Raw genomic sequence first — 19,703 nt, forward strand, 5'->3', positions numbered from 1 at the left:
CCAACAACCTTTTCCCCCTCCCCCTTTCGCCCTCTGAAAACAACACAAATCATAAAAGAAACTAAACTTACCCATATCATTCTGGTGATCTAATGCACCAACTATTCACATGACTTCGGGCGATTAAAGGTATAATCCAATAGTTTCCTGGACTTTTAGAATTCCATAAATGTTCCAACAGTCGCGCCATGAATCCCTGTAGGATGCTTGATTAATGTCCCGTACCTCCAAACCGATTTCCCGTTTTCCCGAACCGAACTTTGCAAGTAAATCTTGTTTCAAACTCCACCTGAGGATAGAGCGTCCAGATCAAATTATGGAAGGCCCGGTACCTTGCTTACTCATGCCGGAATTGCAACTGCAAGGGGGTCCCAATTCTTGGGCATTTTAAAGAAAATATTACATCAATCAATGTCAATCAATCAAAGAAAGTGCAGCCGTGGATGTAGCCTAATAGTGGACTATTTTGTAAGTAATTAAGAGAATTTTGTTAAGTAAAAACGAATGGATCTGTAGGCTATTGCCCTACAAAGTCATAACATATTCCAACAAGTTGGCAGTTTACTGCAAGGTGCAAAAAGGTTGAGTTCACATTAAAATGAACTTTTTACGCATATTCTAGGTTTAAAAAGTGCCATAATTGTCTTTGTGGAATGCTCAGATCATCATTCTGGCACAAAACTTGTTATGCTTATATTTTGATTAAATGTCAAGTTCAAACTAATAATATCTGATCATTGTTTTTGTTGATAATGTAACTGTTCAAGAAAGATACTCCGTTTTATGTAAATCGTATATCTACTTTTTCCGCGGATTTTCATACAGAACAAAGGGACTCGATGCTGCCTTTTCAAGGTTTGTAACAAAGACTGTGCACCAACTGTGCGTTACCTGTTGCTGCACATTCGAAAATGTTTTGTTAGTTTTTGACTGTTTAAAAAAAGTTTTCAAGACTGCAACTATGATGGGGCATTTATTGTAGATAATAACATAAATAACGCGATTCTCTTTCATTTTGACAAACCGATTTACTCAATTAAACGTGCACCTGATTGCATTTGTACTTCATTGTTGAAAGAAAATTGACAGTATCTATCAAACATTTATATCTCATTTCAAATACAAGTTAAAGTACATTTTACCCAAGAAAGTATCACTTACGAGTTGATGGTCACCGGGCGTAATTTCTCCACCAACTTCGCGCACACTATTCAACTTTTGACAGCTTTGTCTACCCTCAGATCATCCCTAGAGATAATCGTCATCGGCTAAGTTTATACTTCCACAAATTTGACTCATATACAGTCGCTTATCAATTATAATTGAGTAGAAATAGGACCAGGATAGATTTAAGCATCCTTGTTCTCCGCTCAAAGCTATCCGCATCAGACAAAGGATCGCTCCTCTCCTCTTTGTGTTCAACTTTGCGAGCTGAAGCACCAACTGTGGGCAACTTTTTATGGAAATGAAATCCACACATTCGTTATCAAAGACCACATTTAACATCGTATTCAACTTAAATTCACCAACCTTTTCTTTTTGTCAGGTTACCGAAGTCTTCGCAGCTTCTCAAAAAGTTTGAAAGTGAATATTTTGGTTGTGTTGTTGGGTCCTTTGTCTGCACGTGTGAAGGGTTCCTTGGCCGCGCCTTGTTCATTTCGGTCTCAGTCCCGCCCTCAACATAACTAAACAACAACAAAGACGGTAATGTGCCACTATCCAAACTTTCATTGATGGTCTAGGCCTACATTTGTTTGGTGCATTTTAATTTTCCTAATGGAAGCTTCATCTTGATAGTTTGACCGTTACTTTGTTAACTCGTTTGCCAGGAGACCAGTGATGCTGTTTCATCATCAGTTTTGAATAGACACAGACTTGAGTGACAGCAATCTTCTGGACTTTGGAGGGGCATGTTAACTGAAACTGAAAATAGCTCATAGCAATTAGACGAAGAAGGTCAGTTACAGTTGACGCAGGGACTTCAGAGAGAGAGAGAGAGAGAGAGAGAGAGAGAGAGAGAGAGAGAGAGAGAGAGAGAGAGAGAGAGAGAGAGAGAGAGAGAGAGAGAGAGAGAGACAGAGACAGAGAGAGACAGAGAGAGACAGAGAGACAGAGAGACAGAGAGAGAATAAAGAGACATATAAAGATAGCGAGAGAGAGAAAATAATAAAAGAGGGACAGAGATAAAGAGTTCATTACAAAAAAGCCTCTACCTTTTTCCTACCTTGTTGTAGGAAAAGCTGCATTAAAAAAATCTGAAAAATCTAAAGCTGTGAATTTTGTTTAGATGCTGGGCAGAAACTCCTTGCACAGGTTTCAAACATCATGCATGTGGGCCTTTTTTTCATTTTATCAAATGATCAAATGTTGACAGTTGCGTAAACTATAATAGCACATGCTCAATATCTTCCCTATAGCAATATGTTTTATAGCATAGAGCCTACTCCTCAAAAAGCGTATTCAAACCGTCATTTTTAATTTTCAATAGTCACAATTGGCTTAAGATAACATGCTTATAAAGTAAGATTCACCTTAGGAAAATGATAACTTCTTTAATGAAATAACAGATGGATGATTACACCGTGTGAATGACGTCATCCTATAGGCTACCTGCAGTCTAGGTAGCAATGCGAACAGTCGTCCGCATTGTTAATACATTTAGTAAAATTACTTTCACTACACAGTAACACACAGCACAGCCACATCAAACGGTCAAATTCCACATTGACTGCATACATGTGCATTTGTACCTTTTAGTATTCAGTAGCTTCTCTGAGAAGTGCACACCCAGACCTATTTATTAAACTAGTTTATAATCCATCCACCAGCAGAATGACATTCGTTAGTCCGTTTTCTTTAACTAATCACGGATCTGTGGACGCTGCAGTTGTAAACGATCAGGGTTTTTGTAGTCCTTGTGGTATTGGGTTCAAAAGGATTAAATGGTGTTTTACATCACTCTGTTTACTGCAGTCGGCTTTCAGGTGGCCTGTGGGACGTGTCGATGCACGTGGCCTCCTATCCTTATACCGCCATGCAAACGTTCACGACTCAGATTAATTCCATAAATCTGGAGGGGAGCATGATATTCAGAATACCTCACTGGTCATTGTTATTTTATGGTGCACAAAACAATAACGTACAATATATATTGGTGTAAGCATGTCAATTGAAATATGTATTTTGATAACGTTTATAATGAAATTGGAAAATTCTAGAGGCTGCACTCCCTGCCTCAATAGAGAAAGTCAGCATTGTAGTGTGAAGTTGACCTTTCTGCATGGGGCAGTTAAGAGGTGTATTCAGAGTATATAAGTCAGAGAAGCTACCCTGAAATATGGAGGCCTGAGTCTTTATCAATCTCAGATCATATTATCAAGACATAGGCTGTTCAGTTTTATTCAGTGCATTCATTTGGTATTGGGCAAACAGACTTGGATGTGATTTGTGGACTGGTGTGACAGACTGGGAATGTCCCTGTTTCTTCATTTACAGTCACCCAGTCTCTCAGGATGGCATCATTTAACAACTGTTTAGCCCAGACTGGCTGATTGTGTCAGACACTGGTCACTGGTTTATGATGCTCCACACACTGACATGAGAATCACAAACACACCCATACATGCGCCTGAACAGCAAGCCCTGTTTTTCCAGGCATTCAGCTCTTCAGATAAACAGACACGCAATTGGCCACCCTTCCCCCCAATATAGGAGCATTTACTGGGCTCCCTGCTGTGTGTGCTGGGCCTCTATGTCTGGATCATCCAGATCAGCTGAGGAATGAGTTTGAATGAGGAGGAAACGAAACAACAACAAACTTCACATCCGAGTACATAACCATGCTTCCAGTTTGACGGTGCTCACTCAGTCTGAAGAGGGGTCCACACGGTTTTATTGCCTGCTGCATGGGGCCGTTCGAGAGTTATCAGTGCATGCTGTGCGGAGCAGAACAGTGGAGATAGGCAGGCACCCAGACATGCATGTGTCTGCTGTGCTGGAAGGCCTCCTGGGCTCCTCCCCCACACATGAGCATGGCTGTGTGTCTGGGGGTGGGGGGAGGTGGAAACACGGTCTGTCTGCCAGACGTGCTGTAAGTAAATACATGCCGTTTAATGTGACACTTCTCTGGGCATTCCTTTAACCCAGATATGTTTGCTGTGATGATAAAGATTCATATTCACACACATATTCACACACAGGATTCTTGTTGTTGACAGAGTGATTGTGTGTAGTTTTTGTGTTTCTGTGGTCATGCGTGTAACTATTCAGAGTGCTTATGTGCACTAGAAGGGTGCAGGGGTGTCATGTAACCGCATCACAATCATCATGATATAATGTCTCTTTCACGGGGACACACTGGCTGTTTGCTCTTTTTGCACTGCTCAGAGCAGCACCCATGCAGTTGTATGTAGGTCAGGAGGACAGAAGCAGACAGAGGTATAGGTAGGGTTCAGTTCCAGCTGATTTTATTACCTTCTTGAAAAAGTTATGTACAGGAGAATATCAACAATCTGACAGGCAGGGACTTGACACTACTAGCTGGCATGAGTTTTCTCCTCCAAAATGGTGTTATGGCATGATTAGACGAAACAATATTCTACACAGCATATTGCACAGAATGGATGAAAATAAAGTTAATATATTTAAACTGTATATATAAAATCCTGAACCACCACCTTAAACTTAAGTAAGGATGTATAAAGATAGCTGTTCTAGCGCCTGTCATGATATAGCTCAACAACATACATAAACACACAATCTTTTTGCTTATGATACAGTCAAATATACAAAGATGTTTTCTCGTTTTCCTCATTTTTATCGTATTAAAAACACAACAGCTATAACCTGAATCTGAAATACAAATGCTATTCACCATGCCATAAGATACTAAAACAATTAGCTATAGTTAGCCGACAAGTAGAAAAGATTAAATATTCAAATACAATGAGAAACGCAGTACATAATTGTTGCGAACTCAAATCGGCAATTTGAATATGCTTTATATTCCATCCAGTGGTTGAAACCGAATTTCGATATAAAACGCCAAGAAATGGTTAATTTAAAGCTACAATCTCTCGTTATTAGGCAAGATTCTAAAACGAAATGCAGAAGTGGCTGCTCTAAGTACTTGTGTGTTGAAGCACATGTTCACAGGGGTATTGAGAAATGTGATACTGTGTCTTTAAGACGCCTGCAGATAGATACTGTAAACACGGACAGGAGGCTGATTCAGAGATAACCAGCCACCTGGTTCTTAAAATTAGGAAATCCAAACAGCGATAATACACCGATTGACACCCCCTTTGATATATATTTGTACAAAAATACACTGAGAAAATAATCAAACGTTTCCTCTCTTTAAGTGTCAAAAGTCTACATTTAAATATAAAAGAAATCAATAGTTAAAACTCTAGCCCTTCGTTGGAGAAGGAAACAGACGGTGCGAAAAAACGTGACGAGACCAGTACGAGAACAAAAACATAAAAGTCTAAAATGTTTGGCCAGTATATAAATACGTATAAAAATGGCATCTGATAAATGTACAAAAGAAAACTCGAGGATGAAAAATCGGTGAGGATTTCTCTATACATAACATCTGAAAACAAAAACATAAAAAGGATTTTGGTCCTGAATTGTAGAAGTGTATAAAGTTCAGCACAGATTTGAGTTGCGTTTGAATCCTGAAATTTAAACAGCTGGTGATTTTTTTTCCTTTTAGGAAGGAATCAAACATAGCGCCATCTATCCATTTAAATAACCCTAGCAAGTTTAACTGTTCGACAGTCTTACAGAAACCTCAACACAAGAGAGGACAGGTAACATGCGTTTCTTCTTACAAAATATTCGACTTGGATCAACCCACCTGGTTCATAAATCCATCTCCTTGGGAAAAAAAAAATGTCCAACAGCCTATTTCTGTACCTCTGAAAGTCATGAAGTTCACTTGGCGATTCTAAAAAGTTTTCAAATGTCCCTTTTAAGTAACATTGATTAAAGTATAGCAGACCATAGCCCACCCTCATACACGTGCAAATAAATCACAGTTTTCCAGTTCTGACCGAGTGTTTCTTTCAATAGGATCTCAGTCAATCCTACACGGGGCGCACCAATGTCTTCCGCCTACTTGTAGCCTTGCCTTGTCTCACAGTCCTTGATCTTTGAAATAAAAAGCAACTGTTTGCTTAGTTCAACGGCGCTTGCAGTCTCTATTTCGCTCTTGTTCTGTGGGTCCCTTGTGGTAAAAGCTTGGCTGGTAAAGACGCAAACTCACTTAACCGGAATCCCTTTTTTGCTTGCACAACACTTCCTGTTATTTTTCTTCGTTCAATACGTGAAAACTAAGTTAGAAATGGTCGACTCTAGCCAGTCCCCTGAAATCATTTCGCTCACCTCAGGGGTGCAGTAGTCGGGGAACTCAAAGTGAGAACCAGACCCCGACTCGAAATTAAAATCCAAGTCTCTGTCCAAAACGGAGGAGCCGAAGCTTCCCAGTGACATGCTGTCAAAGCCAGGACTGGGGTTAATGTCCAGTAAGTCGTCTTCGAACTCCTCATCCGAAGACGAGGACTGGGATGAGGACGAGGAGTGAGAAGCGGAGGGTGCAGGTGAGGATGCCCGCATGCTGGTGTACTTGTGGCTGTGGTCCGACTCCGGCGAGGCGCTGGGAGACTCGCTGCCCTCTTTTCCGCTCGCCGCGGCGTCCTCGTAGAGGCTGAGGGGGTCGCTGGATTCAGCAGAGCTGCTGAGGGTCGGGCTGGCTGGGACCGACGCCGAGGAGGGACTGACACTCAGGCTTCCGCCTCCAAAAACATACACCCGCTTTGTTTTCTTCTCAGGTATTTGTTTGGCAGCCGAGACAGACTTAGATTTATAGAGTGAATGGTGATCTGCTGTACCTTGGTCTGGGAACGATGCTTTGGTGCTCCCAAAAAGTAATTTGTGAGGTTTGCTGGATGATTTCGAACCACTTTTTTTGGAGGAAGGTTTAATGCTGGTGTTGCAGTTGCTGCTGCTGATCTTCTCCCCCTTCTCCCCGGGCTTGGAGCTGCTTGACTTTACCTTCTTTCTCGGTCGGTACTTGTAGTCGGGGTAGTCTGCCATGTGCTTCAACCTGAGCCGCTCCGCCTCTCGAATGAAGGGGATCTTGTCGCAGTCCTTCAGTAGCTTCCACCGCTTACCCAGTCGCTTGGATATCTCCGCGTTGTGCATGTCCGGCGACTGTTCCATGATCTTACGCCTTTCAATCTGTGACCACACCATAAAAGCATTCATCGGTCTCTTGATGTGACCGCTGGGGGTTTTGCACCAGGCCGGGTTCAGTTTGTCCCCTGCCGAAGCCGTGGAGCCCGGGGTCGGGGAGGATGCCATGTCCAGATCCATGGCCCCGGAGTCGGAGGACTCGCCGGCGAAAAAGACCGCTTCCGAGCTCTCCGTGTTGCTCGTCCGCTGTACCATAGCGAGAGAGACGGAGAGAGCGCGTGCTTGCTCCCTTGGTCCAGACGTTACGTTTACTTAAAAGCAAAGTCAGCTTTTTGTTTCACAGTTCTGGCTGAGTGGGGAGAATTCAGTCCTGAGATGCGCCGAGACCGGCGATGGTACAGGCTGGAGTCCGTCGCTAGCTCTTTAAAAAGGCTGGATGTGGTAAAAAGTTATTTTCCACGTCTCTAAATTATGATACAGTACAGACAGCGAAACTGCCCCGTCTCCACCGCCTGTCTGTGTCTCCACTGTCTGTCTGTGTCTCTCCTCCGGTAATGTCTTGTACAAGGTAATCAGCCTTAACAGTGTTGTAGAACTGAACTTGTGCGCGGTTAACGCAGTTGAGCATACACTGTGTGTCTCCGTTTGCGCTCTGACCTGACACTGAAAAACCTTTACGTTCTGAAAGTAAGTTAACTATTTTCTGCATAGCCTTCCCTCCAAACACCATGTGGGAAGACCAAGCGGTTAAACTGACACTAGGGTTTGCCTTCCATCTGCAGTCTGTATGTTTCAGCAGCCTCCAATTTCTCCCCGTGAAGCTTTATTCTCTTCCAAAGATATAACGGCGATAAAATACAACCAATCCGAGGCTGTCTCTACGCTGCCTTGTGCCAAAGTCACGCCCCGCCAGCGCACATTGGCTAAAAAAGGAATCTAATAATAATCAGCGCGTGCAATGAGGAGCTTTATGTCTGACCTCATTCCAGTATACACCAAACTTAGTCTTAAAGAGACATGCTTATGTTATGTACTTTTTTTACCAGACATATGTATGTTATTAGCTTATTTCTCTATGGAAATAAAAGTAGGATAGTGGACCATATTAGGGTTATAGTAGGCTACGTTTTTGTTTTGTGATAATAAAAAACATAGCTGAATGAGATAGAGAAATTTGGACAAATGTGCAAGACCTCTTTATGGTTTGCAATATTATGATAGGTTACTAACCATTTCAGTAAAACAGTTTTTCATCAATACTAGCAAGCATTAATGTATCCATACTAGAAACATAATAATAATGTTTTTATCATATATGTGTACTTTTGATTATAGCCTAAATATGTCCAAACCAAAAACAGACGAATGTGCCTCCACAGTTGAGTCACATTCACCGTTCCGCCTCTATTTGCTCGTTCGAAAACACGGAAATGTCTCAGGCTTGTGCTTGCGAACACCTCAGCCGTAGGACTGGTGAGAAGAAATTCTCGGGTAGGCTATACTTTCGGCAAGCAGATTCGGAGGGAGGAGCCAGGGGAGCAGGCAGGAGGTCCTTTGTCACATAACGCACGTCCTACTGTATCAGACAGAGAGCTGGGAGAGAGAAGGAGAAGCACAGAACACACGCAATCACATTGGTATTAGTATAGAAAAGACAATAAACTGTTCGGTTGAACATACGGAACATGTGGGACTCAAGGCAAATAACCGCCTCTTACCCACACACATACTTATTCTACGCACACATACATGTACAATATGAGCAACATTAACTTGACTGGAGAGACTGTGCTGTGCTCTCACATTATTCACGGGACTACAGATATGATATTAGAATTGAGCAAAAGTGTTCTAGTAGTCCAAGTTTTCTATTACACTATTATGCACTTGCCACATAGTAACCTTTCAGGAACCGATATTCGATTTATGTGTGACACTAGATGGCATAGTGGAGCCAAAGGACAGAAGTGAGTGCCAGTGAAGCGTTCAGATGCCTACAGACAGTGCATACAGTGTACAGTGTATGCATTTATTACATAATGCTTCTGTGATATGCAGCTGCACGCTGTTAGTTCTTGTTAAGTTCTACTGCGCTTTTCCAAACATGCCTGCGTTCAGCACAAAGTAGTTTTGTCCATGTTACTTTGTTGTTGATGTGCCTGTATGTACCTGTCGTTACAGACATAGATCCCCATGGCAATGGGGCAAAAACATTGTCATGAGATTTCGATTGTGATACTCGGTAGGAGCTCGAGCGTTGATCTGTTCCACTAACCTCAATTATATGTGATATCGCCTTGTATCTGTCCGCATTCAAGGAAGGCCGTATTCAAGAAAGCCAGCATTAATTGTGCTCCATCTTTGGACCCACCTTACACACAGGACAAAAACTGTAACCATGCATTATAATGGTTATGGTATGCACCCTCGGAAAACCAGGGCCACCGGAGCACCTGTGACGGTGTGAGGTTTAGCCTGCACACCTTCAGCAGATGGTATATGCGCATGCATTGTTCGGCTCTCAGTCAGTGGGTTGTTGATTCTAAACCAAAAGAACCAAAAGACTCCTTTCTTGTTTCAATGGACTGAATATTGAGGTGGGGTGGGGGGTCTTGTTTCTCACTTTAAGACTGCGTGTTTAAACGCCGAATATAACACTACTGAATGTAGAAACTGTCCGCAGTTTTCTTTCTTTTTTAATGATTCACACACTGTGTGTGTGTGTGTGTGTATGTGTGTGTGTGTGTGTGTGTGTGTTTGTGTGTGTGTGAATGCGTATGGTGAAATACACTCGAACTTTCTTTTATGACTATTGTTATAGTGCGCAGCTGCCACACGAGTGGGTCGCGTGCCAGCCAGGCCGTAATCACAACAGGTGTTGCTCGCGCTGCCCGTTTGAATCATCTGTGCCTCAGCACGATCAGCGAGAGTAGGCTATATAACGATGAATGATAAATCTAAGTCTTCGGGGCGTCAGTTACACAGTTTGGTGAACACATCATGGAACAAAACAACTCACTCAACACGTAAGCATTTGGAGTTTGAATTATCTTGTATTTTTTTGGCTTTTAAATTAAGAGTCTGTTTCATATCCAAGTCACCACCTGCATCCTGACTGTACTCCACGTGTAACATATTTTAATTAAAATATAGACATTTGAATGAAACAATTAATCCCAAACCTAAATGGATACAAACAAAGACACAAACTGTACAGCACCATAAGATTTATATGGCAGCTGTTCTTTAAGACCCCAAACATATAACCCTTAGAACATAATTCCAGAAAATCTAAATCTATCGTTTAGTGTTTATAATCTGGAAGACATCAGTTCCCTCCATAACCAGCTCTGGGATGTCACTTTCCATTACATTTATGTACAGATTCAGTGATAATCCCTGAAGGTTCTGTCAGTAACTGTGGATCTTGTAACTGAAAGCGTGCACTGGTGTCTGTGAGTGTGACATGATACAGTTTGTCACAGAATGTTTCCACAAGAATACTATGTGTTATTACTAGATGTTATCACATATTTTTTTAAGTCATGGTTGCTAACAAATCGGAATGTCTCTATTGCCCTTCAAAGGACAGATGGTTACCCAAATCTATGTCTATATGTGCTACAGTATACCAAATGTATTCATTCAAATATTGTTCAAAAGTATGTTTAAACAGGTGTTCTCGCTTTCTCTTATCTCATTCACAGAGCAGCTGCTGTATAGGTCCAGTTAATGATTCTCAGTGTTTGCACTTAACTTAGCCTCTTTTACTGACAAGAGCTCATTGTTAGTGTCAAACTTTGATTTTTTGAAGTTTGTGGGGTTAGTTTGAACATCTGCTCCATCTCAAGGTTGCTCTGCGGGCTACGTACATAGAAAAGCTCCTAAACAACTAAGGGAGAAGTGATTAGGGTTTGTTGCCATACAAAGTCTCAGATTAGATAACGGGTTATTTCAGATAATCCAAATCAAATGTGATATATGATTGAAGATTAGAAAGAAACTGTGCCCAGTTTCTGTAAATATCCTGCACAAGTGACAGATGTCGTCATGTTCCAGTCTGTTCCAGAGTATGGTCCTCTGGAACACAAGTCTGTTCTAACCAGGAATAAAATACATACAGTGATGAGAAATAGATATCTGTTCCTGTCTGAAGCCTCAGGGCTTGTTCAGGCTGTTCAAATGAGCATCTAGGCTTTATCATACTGTCTGAAAACACTTTCAAAACACCTTTCCACCAAGAGTCAGGGTCTAACCAACCCAGGACTCGATTAATGACTCCGGACACACAGTAACAAGGCCTATTCCCTGTTGTCCAGAAGAGACAGTTCAGTGTCCCTCTCCGCCTCCCTACTTCGCCTGTCACAGATGACCACCTGTGTGAGTGATGTTCAGTGTTTCCATAACATTCAGATATGCAGGGACACACTTGGCACACTCCATCCATATTAACAGTGGTCTACAGCCGCGGTGACAGGCAGCAGACCAGCCGCCCGAGTGTCATACAGAGTTGTGACCTGCAGAATCTGAGGAGCATACATTAGCCCTGAGAGGTGACCGTGTGTCGCCAGGCCTGACAGGAACGTGCGTGTGTGTGTGTATTTGCATATGTGTGTGTGCATGTGCTGTATCAGAGGGACCCTGTCATTCTTTGGTTCCAGAAGGAGAACGCGTATAGAGTTTTCCCCCTGAAGACCCCTGGATCCCCCTGGGCGTGAAACAGACACCCAGACCCTCGCAGCTCAGACATGTGTGACATCCACAGTGGCCTGCCCCCTCGAGGCCAGCCCCCACCACCTGCCCCTAGACCCCTCCCCCCCCACACACACACACACCCCTCACCTCTCCACCTCCCAGGACAGGCGCTGCAGCACGTTAGTGACCGGGGTTGGGGTCAGATCATGGCGGTCTCCATGATAGGCAGGGCTAAATGCCACTCTCTTTGATTCGCTGCAGTGAGTAGACCTGGATCAATGGATCAATGCCCCGGCTCGGTTACAGCAGCCCTTGTTTTCTCACGTGGGAGGAGAAAACCCTGTTGGCTTTGTATCTGGACAAGTTAACATCTCCCCAGTCATAATCACGGAGGGTGTCTGAAACGGTGGGACGCTTGCGGAATTTGAAAACCGTGTAACAATATGTTAACTTGTTACCATCATGAGGAAAAGCAGAATGTTCAGGGTACATCGCTAACACCTTTTTGATGACATAGCTGGTCTCTACCCGGGACTCTTTCTGTCCCTTTGGGCTCCTCCACTGAAACAGGTCCAACCAAACAAGGCTCTCATCTTACACTTTCTGATCTTCTAATTGGCCTCCTCCTGATTTGTGTTGGATGACAGCTGAAGACCCAGGTATCTTTTAATGGCTTTTGCCCCGAGTTCTTTTGATTTACAGGCCCGCCTTCCAGTTTCCAGGAGAAACACATTTAGTGGATTAAATGCGAAGTGACAAACTGATACCACACCAATTACTGTCCACCCCCCCCCCTCCCCTCCTCCACCACAGCACGAGGAAAGAGTGTTGACAAAGAGACTGAAAGACAGGAACGAGTGTCTGTGAATCAGTCACCTGATCCTTCCACTTTTCTGTCTAACACTTCCTGTATCTTCAGTACAGGGGGGAGGGGGGGGGGGGTGTTGAAGCAGTTCTTTACCATGTGTGAATAAACATCACTAAGTGCCATGCGAACAAACATGCATTTGTTATGTTGTAGGGCTTCTAAAAACACTGTTCACATGTTAGAGATTAGAAACATGGATGGGTGAGAATAATATATATGTCTCCCTTTCTCTGTTTCTCTCTCTCTCACTCTCTCTCCCACTCTCACTCCTCATCTCCCTCCATCATTCAGATTGTGACTGTGTGAACTGCGGCTACACCTGTCCTCTCCCACTCCATGTGTGACAAATAATCCTGATCACTTTGACATTAAACTTAATCACAGGCTAAGGTGATAAAGAGCTCATTCTGATAGTAGTCAAGGTAATTTGTAGGCCCAGGGAGAAGCTAATATGAAGTCTATTCCAATACTGCCGGTAGCTCAATTCTCCTTCCAATGTCGGGAAATTGGATGTAGATGAAATGATTGAAAGCTCCTTTCATGATGCTGTAATGTGTCTATATCTTTGTATATGCATGTGAGTCTGTGAATAAAAGAGAGAGAGAGATTGTATGTGCTTGATTGTATAAATATGTGTGTGTATGAGAAAGAGAGAATGTGTGTGTGTAGGTGTGTGTGCATATGTGTGTCACAGCATCAGATAGCAGGTGGTGCTCGCATGGTGGGACTGGTGGGTTACAGAGACATATGGAGAATGAATGACCTCCCACTGCATGCTGGGAGACAGATAGACAGCGACGTGTATGAACTCTGAGAGCAAAGCAATTACCTGTCACTCCATGCCTGACCTTCCCACAGTTTCATCTCCAACCCACTCACATTAGCCACTTCTCTCTCCCTTCCTCCATCCTTCTCTCTCTCTCTCTCTCTCTCTCTCTCTCTCTCTCTCTCTCTCTCTCTCTCTCTCTCTCACACACACACACCAATCCTTGGCTATTCAATAAATAATTGCATGATTATAGTCTTTAGAAGTAAGCTGTGAGAAGGTCTCTGAGGGTCACTGAGGTAACAAACTTGAGAAGAGAATGTTCCACTTATTCCTTGAGGATGAAAGGTCAGGTATGTCCAATGCTATCTCCGTGTACTGTACATTTCTGAAAACACCTGTTCTCTCCACTCTCCGAAACAAACGTGTTGCATGTTAGCATGCATTAGCATGTCTGTCCTCTTGATATTCTCCCTGCTTTCTTTCTGTCTGTTTGCATGACAAAAAGATCCGACAGTGAATAGATATGGCAGCGCGTAAAAGCATAGAACTGCTTCTACAGAGATCAGTAGAACGGCCTTTATAGGAGGCAGCGCACACAAGAAAGTTTTGAAGTGCTTCTGCATCACGTTACCTCAGTTCCTGTTATCAATGTGCTTCTGTGGACTATGTGGACTGTAGGGAAAGCCCGCACGTTACGCAATGAGCTGGGTCGTAACCAGGCTAGAGTGTGACTCAGCAGGTCTGTGTCACGCTTCGTCGGATGACCTTGGCCAGAAGAGGAGAGGAATAGAGGACGAAAGTAGTATTGGTCTAGAAGGAGGAAAGGGGAGGAGCAACCAAGAGGCTGGGAGAGAACACGATTTTGTGAGTGAAGAGAGGGAGAGTGTGATAGAGAGAGACTGTGTCTGTGTATGTGGGAAAGAAAAAGATTGTTCAAAAAGGGAAAGGGGGAGGGAGAGAGAGGGAGAGTGTGTGTGTGTGATGAATAGAGAGTGTTACGAGAGAGTGTGTCAGGGGCCAAGTCAGACATAGGGCAGCTACTTCTTTCCGTCCAGGGTCCTTTTTACAGCGTTCACCAACTCTTCGTCTCCAGAACAGCCCCCCCAGTCAGCCAGTCTACCTCGCTGGATGGGTGCAAGCGTCCTGAGTCACCGTGTGGTCTGGGAGGTGAGGAAGACCCGTCTCAGCCTCTCCACCTCTTCGCCTGGCGTTTAACCCGCCCCCCCTCCACCCTCACAGCTCCCTCTACCAAGAGGACAGGGGGATAGCACTGCTGCGTCAGCTGACTGCTGTGTCATTAGGACAGTCCTCGCAGCTCCCTGCCTGCTTCCCTCCCTCCCTGCTTCCCTCCCTGCCTCACTTCCTGCCTGCATGCCTCCCACTCTGCCCGCCTGCCTGCCTTTCCTCCCTGCTTGCCTCCTTGCCCCCTGCCTCCCTGACTGCCTGCCGGAGCCACTGGCTCTCAGACGCACTGCGGAAAGTCGACACTTTTCCTGAGGAGCAGACACACACACACCAGCTCCTCTCCAGGTTGTGGTTTTTTGTAAGAGGGGAGGCTCAACAAGAAGAAGCGTTTGGAGGAGGAGGACGGACGTTCCCGGTTTCTCGTGTCGTCGCAGCACCCTCGTAAATCCACATTTGTTTGGGCTTTTTTGTCCCCTGTCTGTGTTACCCAGGAGTAATGACTAGGACCAGCACAGTGGGAATACACAGACAGTGGCAGAGAGAGGAAAACAACTTGGATCCCCTGTCTGTTGTTTTTTTTTTCGGAGAGAGCGAATGTAGTACCAGAGCTTCTGTCGGAGAGATTGAAAACAGGGGGGACGACCGAAAAATCCCCAGCAGTGATCACGCGAGCCTTGTTTCGTCGTTCCTTTTGCCCCCTTTACACCCGGTAGACACGGTCAAGCTAGCAGTCCGCCTGACAACAAAAGAGCTCCCTTCCTCCTCTTCCTCCTCCTAGGTGAGTGCTCCAGGCCTGACCCTCCGTTCCTCCCCCAGCCCGGTAACCCATCCATCCAGCGTCTCGACACCGTCTGGTAATGTCCCCGGGATGGGCATCGCCTTTCCGGACGAGCGGACGGCCGCCGAGCGCCTGCGTGGGGCGCGCCCAGACTGGCTGACCTAAATGAATCCCAGTCATGTCTGGGTGTGAGAGCAGCAGACGAGAGCAGCAGACGAGGCAGGCTAGTCGGCTGGCAGCGTGCTCTTCTCCCCTCCCCTCCCTCCCTACCTCTCCTCATCCCCTCCCTACCTCTCCTCCTGTCTCCTCCCCCCCCCCCCCCCCCCCCCCCAACCCGTTACAGCGGGCAGCCATCGTGTGGAGACTCCGAGGGATTGCAGCCTCCATCTCCGGCAGCGTGCAGACAGACCCGGGAGACGCGGCAGACAGAGCTCCCTATCTTTCTTTAGGGATCCGACCGCTTTTGCTCCCATTTCACCCCGTCTCAGTCTCACTCTCTCTCTTTTGCTCTATCTTTCTTTCTCGCTCGCTCTCGCTATCTCGCTATCTCTCTCTCTCTTTTGCTCTCTCTCTTTCTCGCTCGCTATCTCTCTCTCTCTCTCTTTTGCTCTCTCTCTCTTTCTCGCTCGCTCTTGCTATCTCTCTCTCTCTCTCGCTGTTTTCGACGCCTTTCCTACACCCTCATCCTCCTCTCCCTCCCTCCCTTCATTCTCCACCAGTTATCAATCCTTCCGTCTCTAACTGGGTTTTCATGGTGGATTAGCTCGTCTGCCGAGCCTGCTCTTATCTCCCCCGCTAAAGGATGAGCAGCAGGCTGAGAAGCGCAGGCTGGGTCCCCATCAGCCTGGCTGAGCATCTGCTTCTCAACGTGCCTCGATGTCTGCCTGCCTGCCTGCCTGCCTGCCCGTCTGCCTGCCTCGCTTTCTAACTGTTTGCCTGCCTGCCTGCCTTGCCTTGTTGTCTGCTTGCATTCTTCAAGCTAGCTGCTTGCCTGCCTGCCTGACTGTCTGCCTGCTTCTTCTATGTGCATGCCTGCCTGCCTGCTTGTCTATCTGGCTGCCTGTCTGTGTGTCTGTCTGTCTCCCTGCCTGCTTGTCTATCTATCTACATGTCTGTCTGCTTTAGTCCTGCTTACTGCTGAGGACAGAGCAGCAGACAACAAAGGGAGCTTTACAAAGCAGCCGGCATCATCCTCTGGATTATAGCAGGGAGCATCCCTCCTTTCCTCCTCTCCTCCTCACCTCCTCCAGTTCCTGGGGGGTTGTGGAGCAGCCAAGAGATGTGTACACCCTGACACCACTATCGCGTGTCTAATTACCCCCCCAGCCCCTGAGTCCTGACCCCTCCCTCTCTCTATTTCAATCAGAACTATCTCTCCCTCTCTCTCTCTCTCTCTCTCTCTCTCTCTCTCTCTCTCTCTCTCTCTCTCTCTCTCTCTCTCTCTCTCTCTCTCTCTCTGTCTCTCTCTCTGTCTCTCTCTCTCTCTCCCTCTCTGTCTCTGTCTCTCCCCCTCTCTCTCTCTCTCTCTCTCTCTCTCTCTCTCTCTCTCTCTCTCTCTCTCTCTCTCTCTCTCTCTCTCTCTCTCTCTCTCTCTCTCTCTCGTGTCTCACTGTCTGTTTCTAACTGTATCAGTTACTGATCCCTATTTTTCCCTCTCTGTCCCTCTTCCTGCAGCTCTCTCTTCCACATCTTTCACTGTCTCCACTTCTCGTCTCTTTCCAAATCCGTCCTGTCTCTCTCTCTCTCCATCAGAAGATGGCCTGTGACTCCAATGGGATCTGCCATGGATGGTTGTTTTTGATGCCAGTATTCAAACCCTCTGGCAAACTGTTTCTGGCAGAGCGTAGTGCTGCTGGGTGTGGCCTATCCGAGACTTGAAAGAGCCTGATGAGGGAGAGAGGGAGGGGAGAGAAGGAGGGGAAGGAAGTGACACGCGTAAGGGAACTGAGACATACGGCAGCAACTGTCAGGAAGAAGAAAAATCAAGCAGAGCGCTGAATAATTCATGTGTTGAAATTACACTGCTTTCACCTCGCATATGTAGGGAGGCTGTTTGCCTCAGAATGGTGTCAGTATTTGTTCCACTGTGGAGAGGGAATTTGCACAGGAAGGTTATTGAAACTCTGTCAAGTGTGATCGTGAGGATCTATTTTGGAGTGAACGTATTCCCGCTATAAACTCAAGAGAGACAAAGGACTGTACTTCGATGTAACACGAGATGATCAGTGGCAGTACTGCCAAGCTTGTTCTGTTGGTGTGTGTTTTTTTGAGGGGAATGTTAACAAGCATTCATGTGTGTACATTATTTTTGTCTTCTATCTCTATGTTCAAAACATCAGTTGTTTAAAGGGTTACTATGGTAATACTGTGGTTTAATGAGTTGCATACAGGTTTGCTATGGTAATACTCTGGTGTTTTGACATTGTACATACAGTCCATGCAGATCCAACAAAGACATGGGTAAACATATAAGCGATTATAACGTCCAACAGCAGACCGAGGCAAATTCTACTCAGCTTTGTGTCTTATGCGCATCTCATTGCATAACTGTAGGCTATAACGTGTCAGTGTGTCTGAGGCTTCCAGTGATTGGTCCCTTTAAGTCATGTGATATTACTCTCTTGTTTTTCCTGTTAACAATTTCGACATAAAGGCATTTTCTCTGCCTTGTCGTCATTTAGAAGGTCAACGTGGTTTTAAAAAAACACGACAAAGACACCCTGGTCTCTCCTGCTAAGCCAGAACATGAGTCACCAGGCCAAGGTGACATCCTGTGCGGTCTAGGTCTGGCATATTTGCTCCTTGAAGTTTGACTCGGGGGTTCTATTAAGGGCCCTTAGAAACGCTCACGGCTACAAAAGCATCAAGACCTGCTTTAGCAGCTCTGCCGTCACCTGGCATGTTCCACCATCTAAATCAGGTTCATTTGATTCGGCGCATGCCCCGGCCAACCAACACATACAGAATTTCACACATCATCAACTCTCCTGGCACGGACCGAGATGGGCTCTAGGTACATATTTACACTCGTCCTCCCGGTTATTGAGATCAACAAGCATGTAATATAATGCCAAATGGGTCGTGCGTGCGCGGCACCAGGCGCGGCCGGCCGGGGAGCGGCCCAGAAGCCCGGCCTGCCTCAGTGCCTCGTAACAAGCCTGTCCTTTACACCCTCATGTTCACTGGGTCTGTCTCCGCCACGACACACATTAAGCCGTAATTCCTCTCCGAGGGTTCTAAGTGACATTCACGCTGCCTTGATGTGTCCATGATCACTCTCTCTGTGCTTTGGTCAGGGTCATTACATAGACCTTCCTGTCCTGGCTCCGCGTGTGAAAACGCTAGGATCAGACACTGGTTTATTATAATTTCTCTGATCATGTGTTGATGAATGCTGGAAGGGTATATACATGTGGTCTACTGTTATATCGGCTTCTGTTGGGAGGGTTTGATGTGGTAAGTGTGCATGACTACACTTTGTAAAATACAAACTTTCTAGTGTAAACGATTGGTTTAAAACCACCTGTCAACAGCATGACTCACCAGGTGTTTTTTTACTTATTTTATATTTGATATGAATCATGGTGGTAGTGAGTAATAAACTCAAACTTGGATCGTCATAAAAGGTATTGTTGTTTCCCCCCCCCCTCTCTAGCATGTTGTCCCTGGGGTGTACTGTACCAGGATTAACAAGTCATGCAGCTAGAGGAGTTCGGAGAATATTATGTCGGCGCTACACTATTGGATGTTGTAGGTGATTCATCATCAGTTCTAAACGAACACTCTTTGATCACTAGACATACACAGCTTCAATCTGTACATCTACTAAACGAACCCTAACCTAATCATGAACTAACCATCGAAAATCAAACCCTCACCCTGAACTAACCATCGAAACGAACCTCAAACCAACTGACTTTAAACAATCCTAAGCCTAAACTAACCTACTCTTATACTGTGTGACGTATTCCACCCTAACCCTAACCTACCCCAAACTGACCTACATAAGTGCAACCCAGGGATCCTAAACGCTGCTCCTGCTTTTGTGAGCGCCGTGTCCCAGCGGACAACAACAGGGCAGGCTGCTGTCTCCTCCCTCCCTGCGGTTACACGACACTTCGAGGTAGTTCTCAGGATTTTTGAACAGGAAAAACCTGAATCCCAACTCCTTCAACAGCTTTGCCAACCTCCAGTGACTCACCCTTGTG

At 45.2% G+C, this 19,703-nt stretch overlaps 1 protein-coding gene across 1 annotated transcript; it reads right to left on the reverse strand.

Moving 5' to 3' along the window:
- Positions 1 to 4,449: 4,449 nt before the first annotated feature.
- On the reverse strand, positions 4,450 to 7,984 carry sox4b (SRY-box transcription factor 4b). Its single transcript, XM_067238029.1, has one exon. It carries the CDS (start codon positions 7,453 to 7,455, stop codon positions 6,325 to 6,327), a length of 1,131 nt encoding a protein of 376 aa, XP_067094130.1. The 5' UTR covers positions 7,456 to 7,984; the 3' UTR covers positions 4,450 to 6,324.
- Between the last annotated feature and the right edge of the window lie 11,719 nt (positions 7,985 to 19,703).

This window comes from Osmerus mordax, chromosome 6 (assembly GCF_038355195.1).
Source record: "Osmerus mordax isolate fOsmMor3 chromosome 6, fOsmMor3.pri, whole genome shotgun sequence".
Classification (NCBI taxonomy): Eukaryota; Metazoa; Chordata; class Actinopteri; order Osmeriformes; family Osmeridae; genus Osmerus; species Osmerus mordax.